Genomic DNA, 23,518 nt, shown 5'->3' on the forward strand with positions numbered 1-23,518 from the left:
ACGGGGCTGTGCAGATATTTTATGGTCGGTCTGTAATTGTCCCTCTAATAGATCCTGAATTACTCAGCGTGAGGGTTTGAGAAAACCGTGTCCAGAGTCGGTTAGAAGATGTTTTTTTACTGGGCTGTGCCGGAGGGCGATGCTCAGACACTGCTGAGTGAAGGCCAGCGCTCTGACGCTTGCTCAGGTGCAGGATCCGGATCAGGTTTTACGTAGCCCTTAGAGCTGCCCTCAGCTAGATTCCATCGCTGGCATCGCTCGGAACCGGCTCGCGAGTTCTACAGCATTACCTTTCTTGGTTACAAAGCAAAAGCAGCAATTCCAGCTCTTTTTTTGAGTCGCGAGGAGGGCGAGCGATGCAGCCCCTGCTCGCGCAGCCTGCGCTGCGTTCGCTCCTGGTGGTTTTTTCTCTAAGGGACAGAGCAGGGATTCTCCCGGGGCTGCTCGGTGCCGTCACGGACGGACGTGCTGCTGAAGAGCAGGGCTGAGGAGGCCGCCCAGACCGAGCCCCGGCAGCGGAAAGTTGCTTTTTTAACAATTCCGCTCAGTTTTTTGTTAAAGAGGGAATCCACCAGCACGAGAGCGAGGATGCAGAAAGAGAAACGCGACCTTTTCATACAGCCACGTCTGCGCGAGCGTCTGTCTGTCTCGCTGTCCCTGCGCCATAGAGACGTGCCATTTCCTGGGCAGAGGAATAACAAATTCCCATCCCTTCAGTTTCCACAGGTAATACAGGCATTGGAGCGCCGATGGTTGCGTTTCGGGATTTAAGATTACCATATTCTTCGGACTTTCAAATTTTTTTAAATGCTGCTAAAGTTTTATCTTACTATTTAACAAATACGTTTTTTAAACCGATTTCCCATAGTTATGTTATTAAATGATTTTTACCTTGCAGTGGCAACAGGTGATGCATTTGATTGTACGTTTGTTTTTTTTTTTTTTGGTGGAATTTGTATTAAAATGACATCTGGAGTCTTCATTAATTACTTCAAGAACATTAAATGTTTTAAAACGTGCAAACCTATGAGAGCAGAGAGCTGTTTAGCAGCAGTATAAAGTGTTAGACCCTAGCGCTTATTTGTTTGTAACAGCATTTATTCTGCTGTAGCCTCAGAGTGAATATTTAGATCTTAATAAATTTGTCATTTTCCTACATGGTGATAATTTTCCAGTCCCTTGTGTTTTCTGTATCGGTGCATCTGCAGGGCTCCCAGGTTGTGGGGCTTATTTTTAGGCAAATTATAGCTCATATATTAGGAAAAAGTAATCCTGGTGGTCAAAAAAAATGTGTAAAATACGTAGGAAGAGGCGATGTGAGATCCCAGACGGGCAGCGAGCGTGGAAGGCAGCGCTGCCTGCCAGAGCCCGGTGCTTTGGAGACGAGCACTTGGGGAGAACAGAGGATCAGCAGCTCCGCAAACCACTCCAGCACGCCGACCTTCGCTTCGCGTTGCGTTCACCGCGTGCTGTCGGACCCTTCTGCCCCTCCCACATGCAAACCTGGTGCTGGACTTTGCTGCCGTCGTCGTTCAGGTTAGAGCCACGCGGCGTTCTCTCACTTTCCCGTTCTCCTGATTTTTACACGGCAGGACAGGCTTCTGTGCTTGGACACCTGCAAGACCTTCGACACCAAACAACTGCAGGGAGGCAGGAGATTTTGCAAACCCAAATATTATTTATTCACATGAATGCACACGTAACGGACACAGAGAAATGCTGCAGCGAGAAGCCCTTCGGCACTGGCTCCGGCTAAGCACTGTTTGTGTGATTTGAGGGAAGCGCCGCTTGGCTCAGCCCTGGGATCCCCGGAGGCGCCGCTCCCCGGAGGCAGCGTTTGGTCCTCCCACATCCGCAGGCTTTGGCCTCGTCAAACGTTGGGCAACTTTGCCAGCAAATGGCCCCTTTCCTCTCTTCCCCCTGAATAGCCCAGCCACTGTCGCGCTTTGCAGCTATATGTTCCAACCGTCTTTCTTCTATTATTGTTTTCCTTCTGTTATTAGTGACTTTTTAATTAAAAACTGGTAGTCATCAGGGTAGTACCAAGCAGGTCGGCTGACGGGCCGAGGGTGAAGAGAAGCACACAATCACTGTTTAGGTGTTTGCTTTGGGGGAGGATAACCGGATCTCAATCTAAAACTTAGGTCAGAATTCACGTCGGTATGAATTGCAGCATCGTCAGGACGTAGGCAGCAGGAATGAATAAGCTTTCTGCAGGTCACAGAGAACTGGGGAGGAGTGGCTGGAGAGCTGTCTGGCGGGAAAGGACCTGGGGGTGTTGGCTGACAGCCGGCTGAACATGAGCCAGCAGTGTGCTCAGGTGGCCAAGAGGGCCAATGGCATCCTGGCCTGTATCAAGAATAGTGTGGCCAGCAGGACCAGGGAGGTGATGGTGCCCCTGTGCTGGGCACTGGTGAGGCCGCACCTCGAGTGCTGTGCTCAGCGCTGGGCCCCGCACCCCAAGGCGGCCATGGAGGGGCTGGAGCGTGGCCAGAGCAGGGCAGCGAGGCTGGGGCAGGGGCTGGAGCCCAAGGCTGGGGAGGAGCGGCTGGGGGAGCTGGGGGGGCTCAGCCTGGAGAAGAGGAGGCTGAGGGGAGCCCTCATCGCTCTCTGCAACTGCCTGAAAGGAGGCTGGAGCCGGGGGGGGGTCGGTCTCTTCTCCCCAGTAACGAGCGACAGGACGAGAGGAAACGGCCTCAAGCTGCGCCAGGGGAGGTTTAGGTTGGATATTACAGAAAATTTCTTCCCCGAAAGGGCTGTCAGGCCCTGGCCCAGGCTGCCCAGGGCAGGGGCTGAGTCCCCATCCCTGGAGGGATTTAAAAGACGTGTGGATGTGGTGCTTAGGGACATGGTTTAGTGATGGACTTGGTAGTGACAGGTTAACGGTTGGACTCGATGATCTTAAGGGTCTTTCCCAACCTTACCAACTCTATGATTCTATGATAATGAAAAAAAGCTTTATTTTCTTAAGAAAAATTAAGAAAATGATTTTTTTTTCTTTAATTTTAGTACCAACTTGTACAGTTTTGATGTAATTTGAGTGATGTAATCGAAATGACCTCCACCCCTAAGCTGTTACAGAACAGCTTTGCACAGCAGGGTTGATGCTGACGCTGACCGTTTATGGACCCGCAAACAGCGATTTACCATATCCCGCGTTTGAAGCGCAGTAGGTCGAGAACGTTTTGGTTGCCCATCGCGGCTGACTCCGGAGCTGGGTTAGCAGCTTTAGCGGGGACAAGGCGCCCAATGATAGGCCTGAAGGTAAAGCCTCTGCTCCGGGTTAATTTAAAGTAAAAGCAAAGTTTGTTTGATACAGGGTAGAACGTAAAAGGAACAATCAAAAGCACGAGCCAGACTAAGCAGTGTCCCGTGACTACCTTAGCAATAGCCGTGGCTAGGAAAATGGGAAGTTTGGGTTACAAAGCCTGTGTTTTACCCAACGAGTTGTGAAGATCGGGCGCTGAGCTGGGGGTCCTGAGCCCAGCACAACAGTTCCCGTGGAGGTTGCTTGTATGCCGGGATGCACCGTCCTCATGGCCACAGTGGGCATAAGAGGCTGCCCTGGAAGAAAACCCCATCCCTGGCAGGTGCCAGGGTGGAAGACCATCTGTAGCCTTTGAAAGCAAGAAGATGAACAGGAAAAAATGGTTTTTTTTCTGTATTTAATCAACTTCAAAGAATTTTCAGTTTGATTTTGATTGCTTTTCTTTAAAAAGAACACCAGTTGGCACTTGAAGAGCTGCTGCTTCAAGTCGTTATCTAGATTTGATCACTTTGTCTTTGCCTAAAACACGGTAAGAACGTTTCAGCGTCTCGGACTGAGTCTCGGTGGCTGCGTCTGCGCTGGCAAGGATCGCAGCGCAAAAGCGGTGGATTTCAGACCGCAGCAGGTGGTGCGGTGGGGGTTGCTCCAGAAGGATTTGCTCTGGCCCTGGCGGAACGTCCCCACCACGCCTGTAATTCACGGCTGTCTGAGGATTTTTGGATTTTTTTGGTTTTGGATTGCAACCCACCTTCTGTTTCCCTGGGGCTGGAGCTGCCAGTCACCTCTGGCGAGTCACAGCCTGCTGCCGTAGGCAGGGCTGCCCTCGTACACCAGCGCGCTGTCCACGAGTGCCTCCTCAGCCTCGTAGCTGCTGTTCCTGAACTCCGTGGCCACGGGACACAGCTCCTGGTTGCACCACCTGAACAGAGAATGCAACCCCGTTTGTCCAAGCCCCGTTATGTAGAGAGTGCTGGTTTCAGCTTGAGCTCTGCCCAGTTTGGCTCCCTCTCGTCGCTGCTAAACAGAGATTCCCCGTGGCAGGGAAAAGCCGTGATGACGACAGCAACCGACCCAGACCAATGTTTGTCTCCATCTGTGATGATAGGAAGTTTGGGTCTCGCCATGGCAGGGGGTCAGATCACTCAGAGAGGCAGAGCAAAGCCTGCTGCGTTGCACAAGAAATCATCTAAACCGGTTAGGGCTAGAGGAGGTTTTTGCTTACCTTTGAGCAGCGGAGATGTCTGTGGAGGAAGCGCCAGGCCGAGCTGCGTGTTCAATTAAAAGAGCTCCTGTGGAAGAGTAGGAGACATCAGTATTCCTGGGCTCTAGCCAGAACAGCGAGGGCTCGTGAAACGTGGGTGGTGGCCACTTCCCAACAGTGCTTGCCAGGCTGAGTTGCCTCAGTTTTAAAGAAGGTGGGGACCCAGCTTTCTTTAAAACTCCACCCTTTACCCAGAAGGTGTGAAACCAGGCCGTTCTAGGGCTGATTCCTAGCCCGTTCCTGGTCTGAAATCCACCGTTCCTGTCTTTCCCACTACCTGCATAGATCCTTGCTAGGGTGTAGGAGAAGTCTCTTGCTGCTAGCTCCATGGTCTCTGCCCCCTTTGAACCAGCTGCTTGCGTGAATTGCGCGAGACTGCCGATGGCATCCCGCATCTGCTTCACGGCGGGTTCCAGTTTCGCAGTGCTCGAAGCCAGCTCCAGTTTTTTCTGCAAAGAAAACAATCACAGGAAAAATTACAAGGGATTTACCTTCTGCAAGGAAACAGGGCTGGCGAAATCCTGAGCACGCCCAGTAGCTACTAACAAAAAGCTTAAATCAAGGTGGCTGTAACTGGCTCGGCCGTGGGTGGAGCGGCCAGAGCACCGCGGCAGCAGGAAAGGGGACGCTGCCAAAGGAAACTCGCAGCCTCGCCTCGAGGACGGAGCATTCCTGTGCGCCGGACCCAGCGCATTGCTGTTTCTGTGCTGGCTTCCCAGCTGCACGCGGGGACCAGATCACGTCCCCAGTTCTCTCTAATTACGTACCTGTATCAGGTCCTAATTCTCCCAGTTTTATGTTTTTACTTCCACGAAGATGCTAGAGCTGAGTCCAGGCAGGAAAATTCAGATTTAAAGGAGCTTTTCTCTGCAAGTCGTGTCAGTGGGAAAGGCCCCAGGACCAGAGCGGCTCTCTTCTGATGGGCGTCAGGAATTTACCTGTGCCTAAAAGTACCACCTAAAAGCTTCCCGTGGCTGAGCAAAGCTGCTCTTTCTCCAGTGTCCCAAATATCTGGTGAAAGCACAAGCTGAGAGAGCCTAAAATAGTTGCTCTTCTGACATGGCATGCCCATGGCTACCTGGATGCAACTGGCAGAGGCCAGCCTTTAATCCATGCTTCCCACACGGATTCCCTCCTAGGAGGGATCAGACGAGAAGAGCCTGCCTTCTGCACGGAGCTGCCAGGCTGGGGCGACAGCTTGGTCCCCCTGGAGTCGCACACGCGGAGAAGCAGCCAGCTCTCGCCCACGCAGCCGTCGCCCACCTCTAGACCCTGCGCGTGTGCCCCCGTGGTGAAGTCGGCCACGACCGTGCCTGCATTCAGGGCCGGCCCTGCCTCCATCGGGGGGCTTGGCCAGGAGCCGGGTGGGCTGCAATTCCATCTTTACACTATTCAAACCCGTCTCTCTGCAGCAGAACTAAAGGATTACCTTGGACACAGTCGCCAAAAGGAACTGTTACATATTTCAGTAGATAGCAGGTGGTAGGAGGTGCTTTTCGTTAGTTAGTCTCATTTGCCGGTTATTTATGAAGCTAAAGCCTATAAGTATCTGCTGTGCAGAACTAATTTTTTATGGTTTTGAGGCTTTCAGTGCTTAAGTGATCATGCAGTTCCTCTTGCTAGTACGTGAAAATACAGCTTATTTGCACAGGAGGGCTCCGGACTGCACAAGCTGAACCCAGTTTTGTTTTCTGCCATACGGCTGTGCCCGACACCTTCTGCCTAACCATTGCCCTGTATTTGCTGACTATTAATACAAGAAAAACACAGTCCTCAATGGATGCTATTCTGCGCTCTAGGCAAAGCAGTACATAAATACTCACAGCATATGCTGTACAAATACAAAAACATCATCATGAAAGCGGTTGGGTCTCGTGCCAAGATAAAGTCCAAAGAACTTTCCAAGCCCACAGAATGCTAATAAGGTGTTTTAAAAGTAGCTTGGAGCTTGTTGCTAACAAGGATCAAAGACCCCAGAGGCACAAGCATATTCCCAGCAGCTTGGGTGGAAGCCAGCATCACGCAGGCCAAACATGGCGACGACATACGTGCTTCTGTCAGCACCCTCGTGCTCGTGGCCGGGGTACAAACAGCTATGTCCTACGCTGCCTTGCTTTTCAAGGTTTTAAAGACCTGGGCAGGATGGACCAGGAATAGAAATGCATCATTTTAACCTTAGGGGAAGAAAAAGACATTGTATTCTCTTTGCTCTCCAATAATTTACACTTTTTTTTCAGATTATGCTCACTCTTTTCCTAACCAAAAAGCATTGAATCTTCTGAAAGATCAAGCTGGGTTTTTCCACGTCCTCCCCTGCGTTTGAGAGCGAGAGGCTGGAGAGCTGCTTCAGGGAAAACGCTCGAGGCAGAAGCGGCTCCCGTGTTCTCTCCCGCCCGTCGATCTGCTCCCGCTCCTGCGGGCTGCACCTGAGGGCAGGGACGCGCAGGCGGCATCGCGGCGTCGCTGGGACGGTTCTTTTCTGACTGAAATCATCAGAGAGCGAAAGAGCTTTCGAGCTCCAATATTTCTGATTCCTTTGGTTTTCACTGAGGGATTTTAAGATGCCGCTCATTTGTTTGCTCTCGCTAGCTACCAAGCAAGATTGTCAGAATGGTTTTTACTTAAAAGATTAATCGTGAGCATTTAAAAATACAGCAAAAGGAAAAACATCCAAAACAGGGCAAGAAGCACAAGTCTCATATTAATGCTTCAAGCAAATATGTAGTCTCACTTTAATAACCTAGATTTACTTCCTGCTGTGTTAAAATTGTGGTTATGGTCTGAAAAGGATGTGAAAACAGTGTCACGTGTCTCAGATGGTATGTCCGATTTACAGCTAGAGTTTCAGCCCTACTCAGTCATCCTTGGTGCGTGAGACAGTTGATTCTGAGCTCTGCAAGATGCTTGCAGGACCGGCATTCAGAAACACACCTGTACTGCGATGTGACCGAATTCAACCTAAAGTGACTAAAATGCAATAATCAAATAATTCCCTGGTGCTATTTTAGAGTCACTTTTCAGATTGTTATTGAATTCCAAAGTGCGCCCAATGCTCTGGCTCAAAATTCCAGCGAATAAATCTTTAGTGTAACATGAAATGAGTGCGCCCATGCAGCATCCACCTGAACCTCCCGCCATGGCTGAGCTGGGAGCCGGGACTGTCTCTCACACTTGGCTCTTCTCGCCATGTGTTTTCCCGAGATTTTGCAGACTGATTCCCTCTGGACAGAGTGGTTTGTAACAAACTTGCCCGTGTATCAAGAACCCTAAAAATTTAGCTTCTCGTAAACACATCGCGCAAGGGTGAGGAGGTTTTCTGTATTTCCCTTTTCCTGAGGATAATTACGACATTGCGTTCCTGCTCCTAGATCACGCCAGCATCGGTGTTAGGTATCCCACCATCAGCAGAGGCAACGGACAGAGGATAAAAGCAAAAATAGGTGGTGGCAGGGTCGGGGGGAAGTTACCCTGAAATACGACCTCCAGAGAACACAGTGCTCTGGTGGACTAACAAAGTATTAACGCTGCTTTCTCCACAGCAGCCTGTCGTTGGGCACAAATCCTGCCAACTGAGAACCTTGATGGACAAACATAAAATCAATTGTACTAGTTTTGTGTGCATCGATAAAAAGGAAATGGATTTGAGCAGTAAAAATCCCTTTATGAAGGGCTGAATGATTTCCTCACTAGACAGGAATGGGAAGGATGTTTCAAAATGAGCCAGGCTCCCAGAGACGAAAAGAATTTGGACACCTGGAGCTCAAAACGAGGTTGTTTATCACCTGCAAGTGAAACCCTGATTCTGGTGTAGAAACTTGGCACCTTCCTGCCCGATGCTGCAGAGGCACTGCAGAAATACCTCCCAGTCTGCCTTTGCAGCGCCCGGCTGCCGAAGGCATAGGGGAAAAGCTTTCTGACACATCCAGGTTAAATGTGCCAAGTGTGATCAGAAGCAGTGCGCCAGCGCTGCTCTCCCAGCTCGGCCCCTTCCAGCCACTCCATTGCCACGCTCTGGGGACACAGAGGCAGCCTCACTGTGACACGAACAGCAAATGCAATGGCATTTACCAGAATCTGGAGACCTATAAAGTCGGTGCTCGCTTGTTCACCCTCCAGTCTCATACACAGCGTGATTTGTGGGAGTGCAAGAGCAATGATGAGCTCGTTAATTAATAAATCTCGATAGCTGGTGTTACTGCTGTGCAGGTACCTGCTCTGAATCATGCTGCTGTGTTCTTTAATGCTTCTCTGATCACCCGGTTGGTAAGAAGCTGGAGGGGCCCTCTCGGCTATGCCAGTGAGGTGCTCCGAGGACCGCAGCATGGCACCTTTGTGTGGCATTCATTTAAATTAGCCTAAGTGTAAGCCTGTGGAGGCCGGCTTCTTTCCAAGTTATTTTTAGAGCCTACCGCCCGCTCCCTTCCTTCTCCACTCCATTACCTTCAGTGTCAGACGAAGCTGCTTTTTATCAACAGCTGGACCCGTTGGCTTTTTAATTAGCAGGTGTGCTCAGTCCTGCTTATGAGCAGATTAGGGTTTCTTGTTCGGTAGTCAAATTGTTTGAGGTATTTTTCTTTTATCAAAAGTTGTCTGAGAGGATGGCAAGAAGAGACTCATTTCTGGAGGTCGGAGAGGTGCTCTGTCCAGAATACAGCTGAGCTGGGGGTTTGAAACGTAACAGAAGCTGCCAACCGCAGCCACGGGTGAGAAGGAGTCGGGCTCTTGCTTGTGTTTTTGAAAGACCTATCCAGTTGTCAGCGCTGCAGGGAGCGCAGTGACCCAGACCTTTCCCTTCTCACGGGGTCTGGATGAGAAAGTAGTCAAATCCAGCACTCCAGATGCCCAGGATTCCCTCACTGTATCTGGGTTAATGTAATCTGGATTGTTCTATCTGGATTAATAATCTAATCTCTGAGAGAATACCCTTTGATATGCTGTTCATGCCTTTCAGGCTGGTTCCTGTCTCCCTTTACGGGACGTAGCAAGCCAGCTGATGCTCCTTTACCTTCATGAAATTCTAAGCTGCTTTGAACTCTCGGTGACTGCCTGTCATCTGAGCACCTTTAAAAGGGCAGTCTGTAGGTAAAGCCAGAGAACTGTAAATCTAAAGAGGCAACAATGGAATTCCTTTGGCTCCTTCCATCCTTTCAGTGGGAGTAAAAATAGGAAGTCATAATGCAGTAGGTAGCCCTAGTGAAGGTTTAATACTCAGCAGTCTTGTGGTGTTTTACCAGTTAAGAAACAAAACCACTAAATTACTTTGGATTCAGGAAGGCGACTCTCTCATGTTAAAAATATATTTATGTTGGTACCTGCCATGAGGAACTCTTGACAATGTAAAACTCTTCACTGCTGAGATGAAAGCGTCTGCATTTTTTTGCAGCACACAAGGATCCCAAAACGAGCACTGCCTGCGTTCCGCTTTTGTAAGTGCTATTTAAAGAGCAGAATTGTAAGACACCTTCTGAATACTTGTCTAAAGCTTTCAGTTTGGTCATATTCCCTACCAGTCTCAGCTAGGAGCATAAACACCAAATAAGACTCTGCCAAGGTGGGCAAATCAGGGTGGCCGGTGCCTTTGATGTGGGCTCACCTGCACTGTGGAGAAGAACACAGCCATCACCTGTCCTTGACTCTTGGTGAGGGATCGCAGGACATCAAGTGACAGGATATTTGTTGTTCCCTCCCATATGGACAGCACCTGTGGGGTAGAAGAGACTGTGGAAGAGCATGAAAGAGTCTTTTGGAGCAACTGCAATAAAGGAAGTGGAACGTGAGGAAGCAAAGACATGGGGCAGAGCTAAGGGATATCAAGGACATCTCCAGAGACATCTTGCCTTACCACAAGTGGAGAGGAGCAGCGGTGATGAGAGCTAGGAGCCCAGCTCCATTACGGAGCTAGGAAACAACCCCAGCACCAGAACAAGTCACGTCCCCTCCCCGGTGATGACTGGGCTCAGCGGGAAGGCAACTAGGAAAGAGCTGCCACGCCTGGAGTGCGTCTGGGGAGGTCTGTGTTTGCCCTTGAGTACTGTGCTGGCCATGGGCCAGCAATGTGCTCTCCCAGCCCAGAAAGCGAACTGCATCCTGGGCTGCATCCCGGGCTGCATCCCTCGCAGCGTGGCCAGCGGGGCGAGGGAGGGGATTCTGCCCCTCTGCTCCACTCTGGGGAGACCCCCTGGAGCCCTGCCTCCAGCTCTGGGGTCCTCAGCACGGGAAGGACGTGGACCTGTTGGATCGGGGCCAGAGGAGGCCACCAAAACGGTCAGAGGGTGGAACAGCTCTGCTATGGGGAAAGGCTGAGAGCTGGGGTTGTTCAGCCTGGAGAAGAGAAGGCTGCAGGGAGACGTTATTGCGGCCTTTCAATACTTAAAGGGGGCCTACAAGAAAGATGGGGACAGACTTTTTAGCAAGGCCTGCTGTGACAGGACAAAGGAGAATAGTTTTAAACTAAAAGAGGGGAGATTCAGACTAAACACAAGGAAAAAATTTTTCACGATGAGGGTGGTGAAACACTGGCAGGGGTTGCCCAGAGAGGTGGTAGGTGCCCCATCCTTGGAAACATTCAAGGCCAGGCTGGACGGGGCTCTGAGCAACCTGATCTGGTTGTAAATGTCCCTGCCCATGGCAGGGGGGATGGACTGGATGGCCTTGAAAGGTCCCTTCCATCCCAAAGCATCCTGTGATTCTATGACTAGGTGACACACAGGAGCTTCTGCTTCTCCTGCTGCTTTCTTACCAGAGCATCGCGGACTATGACTGGCAAGCCTGTATCCTCCATGTAACCTTGTCCTCCAAAACTCTCCATTGCCTCAATAACAACAGCAGAAGCCTGCAAAATGCAGAGAGCTGACATGATCCACATTGCACAAGGGGAAAGAGCGGCCAGAAACCTCTAACCGCACAGCAGTTCTTGCTGGGATGGGACTGACTGGATCCCACCGATTTGCTGAGGCAGGTTGCTCATTATATGCAGGAGGAGCAGCCCAGGGAATGAAGACTGAGTAACATTGAGAGAGGACCTGCAGGAGAAGTCAGACCTTGGGAGGAGATCGAGGGAGAGTCTGTCTCACCACAGTCCTCTCTAGGTAAGGATAAAGCTGTGGTTTGCTGGTACATGGGATTACGTGTCTCTAGTCCAGTAGAGTCTTTACCTTCTACTTGCCTACGGTGCGTAAGCTTCTCTGTATTTAAGCTGAGGGCAATTAGAAGAGGGACAGACCCCTGAAGTTAAGGCTAACGCTAAGCTATTAACACCTTCTATTTATTCATAACTAGGGGAAAGATGTTCCCCGTGGCTCAGTGCCTCGCCTTGGTCTTGGGGCAGCCTCAGCATTCCTCTGCGGCATGCGGAGTACTTCACAGACAGCGCTGGCTCTGTCTGTTCTGATCAGGAGGCTGATCTGTGTGTGGCCTTGAGCGCAAAGGGACAAGGCTCCGACCCACACAGTCCAGCCTCAGTGCAGAGCAATAACTGCTGCAGGCGCTGCAGCTAGAGGTCACTGCCGGTATCCCCTGCTATCGCTGTCCTTCACCTTGGCCATGTTAATCACTCCTTTTTCCAGCTCTGTGGTTGCTAATGAGTCATACAGCCCCACTCTGGGCTAATCAAACTGGTTGTTCCATACCTGCTTCCCAGTGTACAGTTTGGCGACTGGTATCAGCAGTCTCGAGAGAAGCTGGTCTTGCTCATTTGCCATGTTGGTTTCTACAAGTCCAAGCAGACGAACGACCTCCATAAGCAGAAGAAACGCCCCTCGCGTCTGCACCTGCAAGCAGAGAAGGGGGGAGCTCCACTGGCAAGGATCTTTGACTCAGGCTGATTCCAGCCTGGTCTGCTGAGGTGCCGTGAGACCATCTCGAAGGGATGCGCAATACTCGGACCTGGGCAAAATGCCACCCCTGCCCGTACAGACCCACAGCCTCAGAGACAAAGACCGCTGACCAGCCAAGGCACAAAGCATGGAATATTAAAGGTAGCCTGGAGCTGCCGCTCTTGGACACTGCGATCTAGTATGAGGAAAGGGGCGATGCTATTTCATCAGGCCTACTCGGAGCCTTATCAAAGCTCCTATCAGGCATCCAGGTCACAAATCCACATCCTTTCCAAGGGTAAGGGACATGAGACCACACATCTGATGGTCAACCTCTAAGCATCAGCATCTGCAAGGTCTTTGACAGATTTCTTGCTGAGCAACTTGTGATTTGGGAAGCATCAGGATATGGAGCTCTGTAGCCCCTGTGCATAACGATGTGCTGTGGGACTATATAGGATCTGGCCTTTCTTTCAGAGGTGGAGTTCTGGCCACAGGCTAAGAGATGCTGGAGCTTTAAGTTGTGTTTGACAGATGTTGACTACTTTCCCTCTCCCCCACCTTGCAAGAGGATTTTTAAATAGTTTTAAAAATCTGCATGAAGCTACTGCAGCCCAAGGGCAAGCACTGGTGTTACACCACTTAAGAAGAGAAGTGCCTGGATGGGTGAGAGGAGGAGAACTGTGTGCCTTCTTTTTGAAGTTTTAGTAAGGGTGGGAAGCCACCTGTGTCCTGTGGATTTTAATGAGCTGCTACAGCTCAGCATTGTGGCAAAGCTGTGAGACATTCTGCAGTGAGCAAAGGCCAAAGGCCCACACGTGAAATTCCTCCCAAAGCCCAGAGCCAGAGTGCCAATTCATGCTGCTCTCTCTTCCATTGTCTATTATCGCCTTAGATGACGTTCACTCAAGCTCAGCGTCTTGTGGTGATGAGCACTGTGCCAGTACACAGTGATGACACACGTGTCTCGGAAGCTAAAGTGCATGGTGACTCCTCAGGAATTCTTCAGGTCTGCTGGGAACAGTGGGTACAGTCCATCTCCTGGTGCATGAGCTACCAGGGAAGTTGGATGAGTCTGTGTCAGTCTTGGACAAGAGTCCATTAACTGCAGTTTAGGAGACAGTTGAGGACTCTGATGCTAATGACCAACTTCAGAGGTCATGGCATATCGTGGTAGATGCATGCATGAACTTTGGCACTCCTCTCGGAATAGCTCCCAGGTAATTGTTGTTTAGGATAACCTGACGTCCAGCAGAGAAGCTGGGTCTATCGTCAGATCAGATCCCACTAGAACATGGCAGTTGCCCTGCTGCATACATCTCACTGTAGCAGGAACAGCCTTCTACATCTGACTGTTGCCATCAGCCAGAGGCAGGCTGACTCTGCTCATCAGCAGCTGAGGATCTCTGCCCTTTTTCTTCACCAACAGGTTCAGCTCGGCTCCCAAAAGCCTTACCTCCATCCGCGCTATCGTCTGCATGTGTAGGGGATGGTCCTTGAGAAGCTTCCCAAAGGCAACCCGCCTACGGGCATACTCCCTGCTCAGACTGATCATCCTAGAGAGAATACAGCCAGGGAAAGCAGTTAGACCAGCAGCCTTCCACTTCTGAGCTTTCCCTTCCAGCCGCCCCCACTGGAAGAACCCTGCTCAGCTGTAGCATACCAGCCTAGGTCACCCACCCACAGGCCAACCTTCTCCGGCACTGCTGCCTTCCAGACCTGTGCCTGCAAAGGCATTAGATGTCAATATCGGCTGCAATGCTGAGCATCGCAAAGTCCCCTTGTCCTGATAAGCTGCTCCTTCAGCTCTGGGGGGATCCATGCTGCCTTCACCTTCTCATGGAAGCTACTGACGCAATGACATTGTGAATCCGAGTTATGTTCAGCATGTTGGAGATGGAGGCCACTCCACGACCCTCTGCAGAGATCTGGAAGCATCAAGGAACAAAGGCTGATGTAAGCCTTTCGCGCAGCCTTGGAAGCTGATGCATATCCAAGTGAAAGTTGTGTCAACAGGCAGACATAGGCTGTCCGTTCCATCTGTCTGTCCTCAGGCACCACAAAGATCTGCTTGCTTTAAAATATGGCTGTCTCATTTTAGCCAAGTCTGTGGGATGAGCAGAGAGGTGGCTTTGGAGACGATGTCAGCATGATCAGTTCTGGTCCCTGCTGCTTGATCCTACCTGCGTGCTACGCAGAACTGTCCCTCAGCTGGGCCAAAGCAACTGGATTAGGGAAATGACCACCCTAAAATTACTTTTCTTTCTTTTTCTTCCCTCCTGTCTTTTCCTGAGCTCTCCTCAGCTCTGTCCCACCCACAGCCATGCTGCTGAAGGGTTCTGCGGAGTGAACAGCCAGCCACAGAGGTGGAAGAGAAGAACTTTTTTGGTTGGTATCGCTGGCAAAACCCCCATGAGTGGTCTGCCGTGCTAAGCCAGCCCAGTCCCAAGAGGAAGGTGAAACTTTACGTACTAGCTCTGCTTTAGCTCCATCCAGCCATAGCTCTGCTGTTGCCATCTGCCGCGTGCCCAACTTGTCCTTCAGCCTTTGCACTTGGATGCCATTCAGCTTCCCCTCCTCATCTCGAACCTTCAGGAAGAACAGGGACAGGCCGCTGGAACCCTGGGGCCAGTGAAAGGCACGCAAAGAGGATTTCATTACAATGAAACAAGGAAGAAAAAGAATGCCCCTGTTCCTTCACCTGGTTCCACCATCAAACAGACCTGTTTTACTTGTCCTTCAGCATCCGCTACCCTGGCCAGGGTTAATGTCACATCAGAATCAGCAGCCGATGTAAACCATTTAAAACCATAGAGACAATATGTACCGTCTGGCTGCTTTCTGGCCACTGTCTCGGTGCCGTTAGCTGCAAGAAAGGAGAAGATCATCTTGGCTTCATGGGAACTTCTGTATCGATGCTGATTTTCGGTGTAAGCAGCAGCTCTTTTAAGTCACCTCTTGCTCTCGAGATCGAGTATGGATTAGCTGCTAATCTCTTTCATTGACCCTGGTTAAGAAATGCAGCCAGAGTTAAGTACTAGAAAGGAAATATGCTCTGTTTAACTGCGAGCCTTTCCAGCAATTGCTCCAGGCTAACAGCTGATAATGGCAGTGCTTTGTAAGCAGAACGCACCAGGGTGTATAACCCAATACCTCCATTTCTGTAGGAGCTACCGCGGCCAAGAACAACAAAGGGTGCTATGGAATCGGGAGTCCTGCAGTGATGCACATCTTTCACTCCACAGCTGACCCTTTTACTTCTTCCACCAGGAAACCAACTGCAGCTTCATCAGATGAAGGTGACTCCTCTGCCACATTTCTGTCTCCGCAGCCGAGTTCTGAGGTTTCCTGGCCCATCACGCTATTACTAACATTAGCCAAGGAGCAGAAGCTGCAGGCCAAGAACGCTTTCTCAGTCCCAGCTGGGATGGGTCTGACAGCCTTGCTCAAGGTTTAGATTACAGAGCTGGACATCAGCGTGTTATCTGTGCAAGGAACACAGCTCTGTACCTGCGTGTGCATACGGCACGCATCAGTGGACAGAAGTTGGGCCTTTTGTTGGTTAAAAAGCAGAGCTATGCAGAGGATTTGGATGACTTCTGCTGAAGTTTCCTAAACCAGCTACCTGGCTTTGGAAGCAACCCACACCCTTCATTTTCTCAGTTCTTGCTAACACACCTAGCTGCTGCTGCAGTTGCTTCCCACCTCAGAACACGTACCAACATCAGAGCCTCCCCTGCGCTCGGTCATCCACTGGCCAGAGGTCCAGAACTTTTTGGGGTCACGGGATGTCAGATGGTCAAAAGCATTTTTCAGAGATCCAGGAATACCTAGTGACTGTTTTGGGGGAGGAAAAAGAAACTAAGAAGATCATAACAGTAAATTAAATTAGACAGTTGCCTTAACTAACACTGGTGTGTCCTAGGCTCAGAATGGATGGTCTGCGAGCGGGGCACTGAGTGTCCTGCACCGCGTGCAGCTACATGTACTGCTGAGAGTCTGTGCAACTGCCCAGCTCCCACACAGCTGCTGCAGCGCTGCGCAGGCAGAAGGTACAGACTTGTGTCAGGAAGGGGAGTGCTGAGCATCCCTACCCCCCTCAGATTTCCGCACGGCTAGACATCTGGACAGAGTGCTTTCAAAACAGCACATGTGTCAGGGTATCAGCATATGTTCATATACGCAGGATGTCACCAGCATCCAAAGAGCTGCAGGAAAGAAGTAACTGCTATATGCTTTTTTTCTTTTTACTGAATTAAAATGCCCAGGGCTAGCTACTTAAGGGCTAGCTTTTCTCTGCATCCTACATAGCCACTGACATAGTGCAAAGGGTGTTGCTAAGATGCAGAGCCAAGTCTTCAGATTGGGAAAGTCTTGCTATCTTGGTTAATTTACACCAGGTATGGATGTGGCCTGATACATTTAACTGCGACTCCGCACGAGGAACAAGAAAACAAACTATCTTGTAGTAAAAACATGTGGGACACCTTTCCAGCTACCTGCAGTGCCCCAGGGTTCATGTGCAGCAAAGGCCTCATTGTACACCGTGTTGTAAGTAAACATAAAAGCGAGCCTGGGCACAAAGACTTTGTAGCTAAAGGAGAAAGGCAGTGGGAGACGGAGCTGAGTCACAGAGCAAGGAAGGGCCATGCCCAGAGCCAGATGGCAGATCAGCTCTCCTCCGTCCTTGGCCGGTGCTCCACTCTCTAACCAGCGCTGCCAGGACATGGGCTGTGCCCTCGGAGAGCAGCTGAGCTCATACCTCAATGACTTTGGCTGCCCCGTCAGTCATGGCCAGTGGACAGTTGAAACCTCCAGAGGAGCTTGAAAATAAGTACAGTTTGACAGCCTGATGCAGACGGCTAGGAAAGAAAGAGAGTGAAAACAGACAGGTTATACAATAGTTCAACAGCAGGAGGATAAAACATCCTGACTAGGAAGAGAGGAACAAAATACAGCCAAAACAGGTGAGAATCAGACTGCTCATTTCTGAGAGGGCAAAAACTGTTTCAGCCAGGAAGAGAGAAGAGGAGCAGCAGAGCTTCTCAGTCCCAGAGGAACTGCCAGTGCAAGGCTGGGTGGAAGGCGCTGCTTGCCAGCTAGTGCACATTAAGTGCGGTTTTTAAAAATAAGAAATGCGGGTCTGTCTCCAGAGGCTGGAATACAATGAAACTGCAAGTAAAATCCCAGCTGTGTTACAACTAATGCACGTAAAGCTGGAGCAGTGCAGGGAACTGCCAGGCCCCAGAATCAGGAAGGTGACATCAAAGCATATTATGATCAACTGTAGGCCATTAGTTACGGCTTATCATTGCTGATGTGGAATATTACAGCGGACAGACACTGCTGTTCTGCGCGCTGCTGTACAGTGGTAGGTGTGCTTTTGTCCATGCATCATCTGTTACCCATTATACACCAAGAAGTTCAGTCCTACAAGATGCTCAATATACCCTGCTAAGAATAACCAGCAAGGCACCAAGTCGCTCCCATTCTCCCCCAGTTACCTCCAGTTGGAGTATCTTCTCTCATAGGCCTCAGCAATCAGCCCCTCTTCTGCTGCAATCTCTTTCATCCTCCTCCAGGCCGAGCAGGTGGCGATGTGATCCACCCGCTGCCCCCAGGCATTGTACTGCCGAAACACAGGGGGGTTCAACTCGCATTCCCATCCTAGAGGTTTGATCTTGGTTAGCAGACGGTTTCCAAATCTCTCCAGGTCCTGATTCACCTCCTCCAGTACCTGTGAAGCAAAAAGAAGAGCCCTTCAGTGCTCCCCTGGAAGGGAAGGAGCCTGGCTCCTAGTTGGAAAGGCAAAGGACTGACCATATTGTCCTGCGGTGCCAACGGTCTCTTGCCACTTGGCCCTTCCATGCATTCTGTAATGCAGCAGGACAGCTTGTCTCTTAGCCTCTGCTGGCACAGCTGTGCTCAGCTGTCACTTTTTTTTTTTTTTTTTTTTCCCCCTAAAATCATTTTTTCAAGTTACTTTTGGCAGCATAGAAGAGCTTTTGTATCAGGGCTGAGAATGACACAGATGCACATGAGCAGGGGGGTTGGACGAGACGATCTCCAGAGGTCCTTCCAACCTCAGCCGCTCTGTGATTTACTGCTGGAGAAGAATGCCAGGGGAAGAGCTGCCAAAAACGGAATGCCTTCATCTGTACAGGAAAACTTCTACTGGGCTCAGCAGTTACCTGCCTATCAGATTAGAAAAGGAGGGATGGAGCAATCATTTGAGCTTCAGCCTGGCACCCAGGGTGTCTAGATTCAAATTCCCACCCTGCATCCAGCGTCCTGAGTGGCCATGGATAAGGATTCACGTGCCCTCGTTTCAGCCAGGCTTGGCTGACTTGGACGGAGTAGTCTGTCCGTAGCTGATGGAGGGAAACCGGCACCCGCAGAGGAGTGATTCATTCCAGCCCTCTTAGATACCTATTTTAAGGTGACAGGAATTGCCTTCTGCAAGGGCTCTTTGCTGTCTGTGGCCAAAGCCTAGTGAAGTTGCCTAGACTTAAATAACCTTGAACATGAGCCAACAGTGTGCCCCGGCAGCCAGGAGGGCCAACCGTGTCCTGGGGCGCATCAAGCGCTGTGTTGCTCGCTGGTCAAAGGAGATGATTGTCCCGCTCTGCTCTGCACTGGTGCAGCCTCACCTTGAGCGCTGCATGCAGTTTTGGGTGCCACAGTACAAAAAGGATACGAAGCTACTAGAGAGTGTCCAGAGGAGAGCCACAAAGATGGTGAAGAGTTTAGAGGGGAAGCCATACGAGGAGCGGCTGAAGTCACTTGGGTCTGTCCAGCCTGGAGAAGAGGAGACTGAGGGGAGACCTCATCGCGGTCTACAGCTTCCTCACACGGGGAAGAAGAGGGGCAGGCGCTGATCTCTTCTCCCTGACAACCAAAGATGAAACCTGAGGGAATGGCAGGAAGATATGCTAGGGGAGGTTTAGGTTGGACATTAGGAAAAGGTTCTTCACCCAAAGGGTGGTGGAGCACTGGAACAGGCTCCCCTGGGAGGTAGCCACGGCACCAAGCCTGACAATATTCAAGAAGCATTTGGACAACGCCCTCAGACATACGGTGTGAATTTTGGGGTTGTCCTATGCAGGGATAGGAGTTGGACTCGATGATCCTTGTGGGTCCCTTCCAACTCAGGACATTCTATGATTCTATGAACCTGACTTATCGATGATTAAAATTAGGCCAGGTGGACCCAACCTCTAGCACTGTTGGGCCCTTGTTAACATAAATACATCTGAGACTGTAATGAGGGTCACAGAAGCACCTGATCTTTCATCAGAGGAATATTTTTTGCTGTTCTCTACCCCCTCAAGAGATGCTCGTTTCCTCCTCAATATAACAGTTGTGGAGATGAATGCCATAGTTGCTGTACCCAAAATGCTGCAATTATAGAACACATTAATTTGCTGTTGATGAAATACAAATGCTGCTTCTTCCTTTCCCTGCTTCCCCCCTGTATTGACTTTTCATTAAACTAGATCCTGTATGATTGATTCTTTCATCACTGCCGTTCAGCATGCGTAATGAGGATCCAACACACCCTGTCCAGTTACTACTCTGGAAGTCTCCATCCTCAGACCAGCCAGTTTCCCTTCAGGTGAACGGTGAAATACTCAGTGTTAAAAATCACAAAACAAGCCAAAACCATGCATGAGCGGCCTGTCGACTGGCACAGTTCACGCTGTACTCCTGTGTGCAGCTCAGCTGGGATGGGGGTATGCCTCCAATGCTTATCACATCTTGACAACAATTTGAAGGGGTTTTTAGGGGCACAATGTAAGAATCCAAGGTTCATGGACTTTGCTGATCCCTGAAGCACAAGAACCTTTGAACTGTTTACCCTGTAGTTCTTTGTGGGCAAAAGGATATGAGTCTACCAAATGGGTCTCTTGGTCAGCACGCTACAGTGAACCCAAACTACAACAGTCCCTTCACTCATCCCCATTTTCCAACAAAACCCCAAACCCGCTTGCCTAGCTGTGAGCTCAGGCCCTGAGCACACTTAGCCTTACAAACCACCGCGTTGCCCAAGTGAATGTGTTTATTTCCAAGGCAAAAGGACAAAATCAGAGCTCCTACATTTGTGACTGTAACACACAGTGGCCTGGGCATGCCAGAAAAACGTACACCAGGATACAGAGGGGGCATCTGTAAACCATCGGAGTCAGGGCTGAAGCTACTACCTAGCAGCATCTGCTGGGTGGTCTCATTCACCCTAATCTGTCCTTTGATGTACCAGGGATGAATATATTGGAAATATGCAAATTATTGCACATTAAGAGTGCAAACAGATAATCCTTCCTATTAAAGGATATATTTTCAGGGGGATCAAAGACCAACAGATACCTCTCCACAACAGCGCCCAGAAAAAGCAGGTGCTTTCTTCTGTGTTCTCCAGAAATCGGCTTCAAACAAAAAGAAATCCGTTGCTCCATTCCAGGAAAATTTCTGTGTTCACCACTGAACACAGGTGAATAGTACAACAGGAATCAACCTCCAGTGTGGTTTCTGCTTCAGCGGGACACACAAAGCATCATCTGTTGCTGCTCTCCTGGAGAGAAAGGTGTTCATAGGGAGAGCCAGCTCTCAGGCTGCAGATAAGCAAGTGCTGCATGAAGCAGACAGCAGCCACTGGGCTCTCCCTTTCAGCGGTGAGGCAACACTGCCCCGCTGGGACGGAGCACAGAAACGAAAAGGGAGATGTTGCTCATTCTCTGGTAGATTTTGCAGCCGTTTTTATCTCTTTGGGGAAGGAGTGGAGAGCAGCTCCCAGCCTTGGTGAAAGACAGCACCGATCCTTTTATTCTTTGGGAGATCTGAATCGTGCTTCTTCCAAAGGTGCAGATTAGGAGCAAGATCTTCATGGTTGCCCAAAGGCATCCTCCTTTCTCCTGTCTTCTCTTCTGCCAAGAAGGCCACAGTGGTGCTTAGGGAGGCCTCGCTCCTGTCTTTCAGGATGGCTGTGACAAAAGCAAGCTCCCAGCGCTGCCACCACACTCTTACTACCCCCATGTCTGCGAGGCCTTGCAGACCTGGAGAGCAAGCAGTGGCAGGAAGTGTGTCACTGAAAGCCAGGTTCTGCCCCTCTCCTCACCCGCTGGCTTTACAGGTCATTGTACTGCTTCTGCTGGAACAAATCACGGAGAGAGGTCACATGCTGCTCCATGAGACCTGGTCCTTGAAAAGTGGGAAACAGTTGCAGTCCTTGGGGTGACAGCAGAGGACAGCCAGAAAGATGAGCCACCTCCTCCTGGGGGGTTCCTGTAGGACTGGACCTCACAGAACAGAGACCCACAGCTCAGGGTCTTATCCCACCTCTCTGCACCCCTGCAATCTGTACAGAGCCTTCCCTGTCAGAAAATCAACCCAGAAAAGCCAACGGCCTGTGCTGAGAACAAGCAAACCCCAACAGGCCTTTGCATCCTCTTGAGCGCTGAGAACAGCCCCATCCCTTTGGAAAGGAATTTCCTTAAAAGCCCCCCTTCCCCAGGGGGAAAGAAGCAGACTTGCACAGCAGAGTTTGGACGCACCCTAGTTTTTTTCCTTTATCTGAAATTTCTTTCTCTGGATGACCAGACAACAAATGCCTGCACTGACAATCCCAAAACAACACTCTTGTTGCAACACCCGGACCAGTCACCAGAGTCCACTAAGGCACTTTCTATCTCTGTTTATATCCTGGCAGTATTTTTCACCTCTGCGCTGATTCAAAGAAAGCAAGTTTTAAAGAATGCTGATAAATTCCCCCCAGTTAAACGCCTGAAGGCACAAAAGGGCTCAAGGAAATGAGCCTTAAACAGTGACCGAGCCAGAACTGTAGTGCGTACACACAGAACCACAAACATGCACACCAGACCTTGGGAGGAAGGTGCGTTTTCAAGTAACTCCGAAGCAAAGCATCTTCCAAATACTCGTTTCCAGTCTGGGGCTGCTCTTGGAAGAGGGTCTCGGTTTCTCTCCTTGCAAGGGGCATTTCCAGATCTTCTAATACTTGTTTCTCCTGCACACTGACCTGTTGCCCCTGCCCCGCGGTCATGTTGATTCCTTTACGACTTGGCAGTTGGTGTCTCTCCCAGACGGAAGGCAGAAAGCGACCTGACTGCTGCAGCTTGCAGGTAGCACTGGATCTCCACCAAGGCAGGCGACAGGTAAACATGATCCTGCAAAGCCCTTGGTGTCTCACGCCAACGGCTCTCACCTCCAGACCCTTCCTTAGTTGACAGCGGCACCAATCCTGTTCTGTTTTAATGTTGTGAAGTTATTTTTGCCTTATCTCCGCCCTCGGGGAGGAGCTTTCCAGCAGCTGTTGTCAACTGAATTAGGGAAAAGGTCTTTGGATAGAGCTCAGAAAATGGCCTGGAGAAACACAAATAGTCAAAAAACAGTGTGTCCTGCCCTGCCAGCCAGGCAAATCGTCATAACCAGCCAGACGGACGTTTCCAGAGCTGGGGGAGCTGGGGGGTGATCTCACCAGCACCCTGCTGAATTGCCTGGGATGATAACAGGGTAGAGATGAGAAGGAAAAAATACATTTCCTCATCCAAAGAAAAACAAAACACTTGGAAATGGGAAGAAAGGGTTTAGGCAGGTTATTCTGTAAATAAGGTACTGGTGAAATAGGGAGTTCATCTGCCTTGCCCGGGTTGTGACGCTAGCTCTAAAATAGTCTGAATAATATAATATAATATAATATAATATAATATAATATAATATAATATAATATAATATAATATAATATAATATAATATAATATAATATAATATAATATAATATAATATAATATAATCATAAACGAAGTAGCCCCACATATTAATAATAATATAATACGAAGTTCCTGATGCTTTTGAGTTGGGATGATATAAAGTCTCCCTTTCCCTAGGGAAGTACTAGAATATTCTAAGAATGTGTCTTCTGGCTTTGAGTGATTTAAAACCTGCAGGTAATTTGGGGTGATATGCTGCTAATAAAACCAGTATTTTACTTTAAAGCGATTTTAAACAGGTGTGACCCACACCACCGCCCCCGCCATGGCCCTGCTGCTATTTCTTCCCCGGGGTCACCTTGTTCTGCCTGAACTCGTGCGCCATTAAACGCCTCGGCAGGGCCTGGGGAAGGAGCGGGGGCTACCCCCCGAGGCCGGGCACGGCTGCCCTCGGC

The 23,518-nt window shown here is 50.0% G+C and overlaps 1 protein-coding gene across 6 annotated transcripts; it reads right to left on the reverse strand.

The window, feature by feature from the left end:
- On the reverse strand, positions 1 to 22,625 carry LOC104010588 (acyl-CoA dehydrogenase family member 11). Of its 6 annotated transcripts, none has more exons than XM_087768362.1 (15): positions 22,374 to 22,625; positions 17,848 to 18,080; positions 17,106 to 17,205; positions 16,063 to 16,180; positions 15,067 to 15,209; positions 14,816 to 14,965; positions 14,177 to 14,271; positions 13,800 to 13,899; positions 12,158 to 12,298; positions 11,269 to 11,361; positions 10,123 to 10,230; positions 4,807 to 4,978; positions 4,491 to 4,557; positions 4,017 to 4,187; positions 1 to 3,617 (listed from the first exon to the last, which is right to left on the reverse strand). In XM_087768362.1, the coding sequence occupies exons 1-14, from the start codon at positions 22,515 to 22,517 to the stop codon at positions 4,061 to 4,063; spliced, it is 1,791 nt and encodes a 596-aa protein (XP_087624488.1). In that variant the 5' UTR covers positions 22,518 to 22,625; the 3' UTR covers positions 1 to 3,617; positions 4,017 to 4,060. The 6 variants fall into 6 exon arrangements, with proteins under 6 accessions (XP_087624488.1, XP_087624486.1, XP_087624485.1 ...); XM_087768360.1 differs by having other exon boundaries at positions 1 to 3,564; positions 22,218 to 22,624; XM_087768359.1 differs by having other exon boundaries at positions 1 to 3,583; positions 22,218 to 22,624.
- Between the last annotated feature and the right edge of the window lie 893 nt (positions 22,626 to 23,518).

The sequence above is a fragment of the Nipponia nippon genome, unplaced genomic scaffold (assembly GCF_047370975.1).
Source record: "Nipponia nippon isolate SJK-2023a ecotype South Korea unplaced genomic scaffold, ASM4737097v1 scaffold_30, whole genome shotgun sequence".
Lineage (NCBI taxonomy): Eukaryota > Metazoa > Chordata > Aves > Pelecaniformes > Threskiornithidae > Nipponia > Nipponia nippon.